Source organism: Rattus norvegicus, chromosome 1, assembly GCF_036323735.1.
Source record: "Rattus norvegicus strain BN/NHsdMcwi chromosome 1, GRCr8, whole genome shotgun sequence".
NCBI classification, from domain to species: domain Eukaryota; kingdom Metazoa; phylum Chordata; class Mammalia; order Rodentia; family Muridae; genus Rattus; species Rattus norvegicus.
Genome location: NC_086019.1, coordinates 56,458,746 through 56,465,626, shown reverse-complemented (window position 1 = coordinate 56,465,626; position 6,881 = coordinate 56,458,746). Strand labels below are relative to the sequence as shown.

Below are 6,881 nucleotides of genomic sequence, written 5' to 3'. Positions count from 1 at the left end.
TTAATCACTGATATAAATTCAGCCCGTAGAAGCTGCGTACCCCATGAGGCACAGTGAGGACCATAACTGAGGGGGAACCATGCAATCCAGGACCCTGTGGGGATCAGGGAATATTCCAGGTCCCCTCTCACGCAGGATGCAAGGCTAGGAGCTCTGTGTGCCCTGACACAGGGGCATGGGACTGTGACTCCCATGAAATGCTCCTTCATACCTATTACATCATCAGCTTTGAGAAGGTCTTCCTCAGTAAGAACATTCCACACTGCTTGCCTCTGCCATCTGGCTCTCTTTTCCAGGGCTGCATGCCCTCAGGAACATTGACATGTCTTCTATGAACATTAATATTCTGTTAAATCATTTTGATAAACAGTTCTCAGCATGATATCTGTGTCCAGAAGTAGTCATCAGCAATTCTCACGGGGACAGGGAATCAAAATATTCCCCCTGCTCTTCATCCTCCTCTTTCTCCTCCTCTTCCTTCTCTTCCTCCTCCTCCTCTTCTTTCTCCTCCTCTCTTCATCTTCCTCCTCCTCCTCCTCCTACCCTCCTCGCTCTCCTCCTCCTGCTGCTGCTGTGCCTAATGCTGTTTCTGCTATTGTTGCTACTCCTGTTGCTGCTGTAGTTTCTGCTGGTGTCTTTTCCATTGCCATGTGTCTGAAATCACCTACTGTTTATACTGAGGACATGAAAGAATTTCCAGATGACACTGTGAAATAGACAAGACAATTTATTCCAAGCAAAAAAGACAGTGAGGTAGAATTCTTAGCTTACCATTTGGGGCTTTGATTTGCCTTACTATATTATAACTTCTTTTTTCTACTTCTCAGTTGAGGTCTTTGAAAGAAAACATTTAGAACTACTACCTATAAAATTCAATAGATCACTAGGTCTTAGGAACAAAAAAAAAAACCAGTATGCAAAACAATATGCATGCATGCAGGATTCTGACCATCAACTATAACCCACAAACTAGGTTGTTGATACTTATTCAATGACAAACCTTGTTAATTAGTTTTGAGGCATAATGGAATGGGATGTTACATTTGAAAACATAAGACTCTGCTCTGCAGCACTTGTGATTGATGACCACATGTGAAAAGATCAGTAGCCCCTGGAGGAGTCCATGAGCCCATGACCCTCTAGTCCTCACCCTGTGGGAGCTATTGGCCTAAGGGGGAGCTGGAGGCCATCTGAAGGGATGGGCCAACTAGAAAACTCTGTAGAGTGTGGAACTCATCAATCCTATTGGGTCCCTGCTGGGAAGAGGAGAAATCAAGGAGAGGGAGAAGGCTTGGTGTTGGGGAAACCTCATAAAGAACTTAGAGCAGATACAAGGTAAGAATTGTGGGGAAAATGGAAACCAGAGACAGAGGAAGGACCAGCATAGAGCAAACTGAAAAGGACAAAGCACAAAGGTACCTGGGCTATGCCTGCTGCTTGTTCTCTGGACTCTCCCTGTGGCTCATTTCTGGGGGGAGATTCTGTTCTGCCCCAGGCGAGGTTTCTTTCTCCTTGGCATGCAGCAACACAGCTTTATCAGGGCATTTGCTATATTCCTGGTCCACCCCTTAAAACCTCTGTGCCGGACCCTGCTGGGGATGGGCTTATCCTCTAATGGGGCTCTGTGGGAGAGTGGGTTGTCTTCTTTGATTTCCTTATTGCTACTCTTCTCAGTGAAGATGCTTGTTGTTTGAATGCATGGGACACTCACGGCACATTTGTGATAGTGGTCCTGTGTAGGTGTCATCGGTAGAGGCCTGAGACGACCAGCCACAGTGGATCTTTTGCCTCCTTTTGGATGAGCATTCTGGCCATAGTGAGATACGTGACCATGGGAGGATGACACCCGCAAGGTGCCAAGGACTGGCAGGCTTCCACTCCTCTTTGGTTCTAATCTAAAAGCAGCAGCAGGATCAAGGCTAGGAAATGGTGCTACAACGGGACTCACTTGCTGTGCCTGGGCTGTGCAGCCATCCCCCTGGAGAGCCTGCTTTTGTAGAAAGAAATAAGTTGCCATTTCCTCATTATATTTTCTTTGTTTTAAAGAGTGTTTTACTACAGAGGCTTGGAATCCAATGCTTTTCATGGCATCCAAAATGGCCGGGTCTGGTGTGAGGGGAAGCATTTCTTCATAGGGACCTATCAATCCGTTCCAGTGTTCTTTGAACCAAGGGTGTTTCATCGCCTTTCTTGCTGTTGGTCTAAAGTTGGGATTTACCCTCAGTAATTTACTAAGGAGGTCCTCCAGTTCTTTTGAAACCCCACAGGGAGCAGGATATACCCCTGCCACTACTTGTCTTTGCAGTTCTTGGATGATCACTGAATCAAATGGGAGCTTTCCCACTACCATACAGTACAAGACCACTCCTATAATCCACATATCATTCTTCGGCCCGTCATACCGATGGCCAAGGAGGAGTTCAGGGGAACCAAAAGAGTACGTGCCGCAGTGGTGGTTTAGCATTTTTCCAGGTTGAAATTGGGTGCTAAGCCCAAAGTCGATGACTTTGACCTTTTTGTTTTTATCAATCATTATATTGTCCAGTTTGAGGTCTCGGTGAACAATCCCCTTTCCATGGCAGTAGCTCACTGCTGACAATATCTGTTCAAATATTTGCCGGGCCTCATCCTCCTCTATGTGCCCTGACTCTCTGATGTACTGGTAGAGTTCTTGGCCTTCCACCAGCTCCATTATGAGGTATATTCTCGTTTTCTTTTCAATAACTTGTATGAGAGACACTATGTTGGGGTGGTTGATCTTTCTCATTATGTTTGCTTCCATCATGGCTGGCTGGAACCACTGCTTGTCCTTTCGCAGAACTTTGACAGCCACCGGGGTTCCTGTGAGCCGGTGGTGGGCCAGGAGGACTTTGGCGTTGCCCCCTTGCCCAATTGTCCCCAATACTTGGTATTGGGAATGGAAGTTGCCCTCCTCAGAGATACTGGGCTCGGGTGTAGGGGTTGGTAACTCCTCCTCAGTCTCTGTAGGCATTTTATCAGTACTAATGCTACCTAAAAATAACAAAAATGGAATCAAATAATGAAAAAGATGGAGCAATATAGGAGCTAAAATTACACTTGTGGTACCTAAAAGAAACAAACAAAAGAAAAAGAAAAAAAAAACAAACAAAGACAAAGTAAAAACTAGACTAGAAAAATAGAGCAAAATTATGAAAAAGTTAAGGGGAAAATATGAAGAGTCATAAGTAAAAGCCACCCAAATAACCAACCCCAAAAGAGAAAGCCAAGAGCACACACATAGTAAATGCAATGATGAAAATAAAAATCGTCATACTACAATAGGATTGGGCGGCCAAAGATGGTCAATACTATGAATAGATGTTCATTGAAGAAAAAAAAACAGATGAAAGAAACGAGAGGAGAAAGACTGAGTATAAGACAAAACAAACAAATATAAAAAGCCAACACTTAAGGGAAAACTCCATTGAATTTCAGGACCTAGTGATCCACAAAAATCCACAACTCTCCAGAGCAAAATACTGAAAATTAAAATTAACCAACCACAAGGAATAAGGCAGTTAAATATCAGTGAACAGTAAACCTTAAACAAAGGCCGAAGAGTCTAAGTGTCACAATGGGCAAATTTGTATCAAGTCTAAGCCAATGATTGCTTGTACTCAATAAATAGAGAAACAGGAATAATGTAAAAGGATGAAACCGCAGGACATTGAAAATGGAGATAGACTTAATCATCCGACTGCAGAACCGTAAATAATCAAAGCAGTAATATAGCATGTGAGAACATACCACTAAAAAATGAAACCAGCAATCCATAATAAATAAATAAATAAATAAATAAATAAATAAATAAAACAAAAAACAAAACCCCAATAAGGAAATAGCCAGTGGCGTGGCAATATGTGACCTAATTCTTTCTCTTGAAGTCATCCAAAAATCAATCAATCAAGAAATAGGCAGCCAGCCATCTCCATAGGCCTTTAAACTGATATTATGGGGTTGGCATACCAAATGCCTGGGAGCGACTGGTCAGCCAGCCCAGATACTTGGGCAGCTGCAGGCCAGTGAGAGAGCCTGTCTTGAAAATAAGGTTGAGAACCTACCTCAGGAACAGCAGCCGGGGTGACTTCTGGCCTCTACACTCTCTTGCACTGAGGTGCAGGTAATATAGATACAAGGGGCAAAAGGGGATGGGCACGTGCACACACAGACACACACACACACACACACACACACACACACACAGGCACCCACACAGGCACAGGCACACACACAGGCACACACACAGAAATACACAGAAGTGAACTTATACTCACACAAACTCTTACAAACACCCAGATTCACACAAAACACGCATACTTACACACAAGCAAACCTGGAAAAACACACGTCAGACACATACACACATACACACAGGGATACACATACGCACAAGAAGACATACACACATACAAACACATACATACATACAAACCTGTAAACTCACACACTCCTACATATACTGACAAACACACAGGCAAAAGTGTACACGCACTCACACACAGGCCAATCTGTCAACACACACTCTCTTACACACACTGATACATACACATATACACAGTACAGTAAAATTCGATACAACCACACACAGCTCACTAGATACAACCAAGTCGCAGAGGGCTCCACTCCACACCTCCTCTCAAAGCACTCAAAGAATTCCAGGCCTGGCAACAGCTTAATATGTGTTTGCTGGGCCGCCTCACAATCGCTCCTCATGAGGTCACAATAGGACCTGTCAACATGGTTGGGAAGGACTCTGAGACCGTGGCTTCTATGGGCTATGGAAAGACTTTAGGCTGTTAGAAATAAAACCCTGTAAGATGTTTAGCTGTCCATAGTTCTCTGTTTTGAATGCTTACTCTGCATCCTGCTTCGAAGTCCTCATGTCTACACTCAGGGTGTCACGTTATCTTTGAATTCTGAAGGATTAGCCTCAAACTGATGGTATAGTTTTCTTTTTTTAAAGACAAAGCTGTTTCTAAACTGACCCATCAAGAGGACACTGTTCTCATAAGTCCTCAGAAAGGCTCTAGGTTATCATCAAACACCTGAGACAAAGCTGCAGGACTAGGCAGAGACTTGAGTTTGAATCCCCCAAACGCCTAATGGATGCATCAGCAAAGCTCATAAGCTTTCTCTGTGGAGAAGTTAACATGGACCAACAGATTAGAGGGCCAGAGCCCCAACCCATGCTGGGTGGACACTCTCCTCTGACATCCAACACAGAGATCTTTGTACAGAGATCAGGAGAAGGCTTCTCTGAATAGCTGTGCAGAGCACCTCAGGCTCAGGGACTCAGGACTGACACCCATAGAATGCTGTAGAGGAACCCTTTGTGATTCAAGGGCTCATCTGCCTGGGTCCCTGAGCCTCTAGAGATGATCCCAGGACTGGGCTGTCTCTGCTTATGGGCTCAGACAGGGAGGTGCCAGGGGGCTTGTCCTTGGCTCCTGGGAGTAGAGCAGTTTTTCTTTCCCTGTCCCTGCTTTTTGAACTTTTCTTTCCTTGGGAAAATGGAAGGACTGGAAGAAGTCTGTCTATGGAGAGTGAGGCTGGCTGGGAAACTGCTCGCTGTTCTCCATTGTCATCCTGCTGGGGGTTTGGAGTTGTTGGCAGGTTAGCCTCTCCACCATTCCAATCTGCTTCTCTCCATTTAATCCATGCATCTCTGTCTCTTCGCTTCGTGACATGGTTGCACAAGTCCTACCTGTAGCTGCCACTCCAGGGCATAAGTCCCTCAGTGAGTGAATTCCAGATGGTTCTGTCTAGAGAGAAATTGTACAGGGTCGTTGCTCAGTATGTAGGTACATGGAAGAGGATACTGCACGGCATCCACACACATTTCATATAACATCAATCCACATACTCTGGTACTAAACGGTTCTATTTACACCTTTCGGGATTACTGCTATTCACTGTACTGTGAAGTGTGAATTTTTATTATGTTTCACTTCTGCAAAGGAAGAGACAGTGTTTAGCACTGGAGATTCCAAAGGCCTAGCTGGAAGGGAGGCCTTGACACACAGGTGTGCTCCTGGGAAATAGCTCTTTCATAAAACGCCCCATTGAATCCCATGATGTGTGGATTACTCTATGCCCTATCTAGGGTTGACCTCAGTGTGTGTGTATATATATATATATATATATATATATATATATATATATATATATATATATATTATATGTATATATTAACTTGAGTATTTTTTATATATATATTTTTTATTAACTTGAGTATTTCTTATATACATTTCAAGTGTTATTCCCTTTCCCGGTTTCCGGGCAAACATCCCCCTCCCCCCTCCCCTTCCTTATGGGTGTTCCCCTCCCAACCCTCCCCCCATTGCCGCCCTCCCCCCATAGACTAGTTCACTGGGGGTTCAGTCTTAGCAGGACCCAGGGCTTCCCCTTCCACTGGTGCTCTTACTAGGATATTCATTGCTACCTATGAGGTCAGAGTCCAGGGTCAGTCCATGTATAGTCTTTAGGTAGTGGCTTAGTCCCTGGAAGCTCTGGTTGCTTGGCATTGTTGTACATATGGGGACTCGAGCCGCTTCAAGCTCTTCCAGTTCTTTCTCTGATTCCTTCAACGGGGGTCCTATTCTCAGTTCAGTGGTTTGCTGCTGGCATTCACCTCTGTATTTGCTGTATTCTGGCTGTGTCTCTCAGGAGCGATCTACATCCGGCTCCTGTCAGTCTGCACTTCTTTGCTTCACCCATCTTGTCTAATTAGGTGGCTGTATATGTATGGGCCACATGTGGGGCAGGCTCTGAATGGGTGTTCCTTCAGTCTCTGTTTTAATCTTTGCCTCTCCCTTCCCTGCCAAGGGTATTCTTTTTCCTCATTTAAAGAAGGAGTGAAG

The 6,881-nt window shown here is 44.5% G+C and overlaps 1 protein-coding gene across 1 annotated transcript; it reads right to left on the bottom strand.

The window, feature by feature from the left end:
• Positions 1-438: 438 nt before the first annotated feature.
• On the bottom strand, positions 439-4,679 carry LOC134478818 (sperm motility kinase Y-like). Its single transcript, XM_063276964.1, has 3 exons — positions 4,083-4,679; positions 1,420-3,012; positions 439-706 (listed from the first exon to the last, which is right to left on the bottom strand). The coding sequence occupies exon 2, from the start codon at positions 2,990-2,992 to the stop codon at positions 1,463-1,465; it is 1,530 nt and encodes a 509-aa protein (XP_063133034.1). The 5' UTR covers positions 2,993-3,012; positions 4,083-4,679; the 3' UTR covers positions 439-706; positions 1,420-1,462.
• Positions 4,680-6,881: the final 2,202 nt, after the last annotated feature.

What these genes read in the sequence shown, in the direction of transcription:
- LOC134478818 (XM_063276964.1), bottom strand. Translation starts at nt 2,992, where the DNA reads ATGCCTACAGAGACTGAGGAGGAGTTACCAACCCCTACACCCGAGCCC.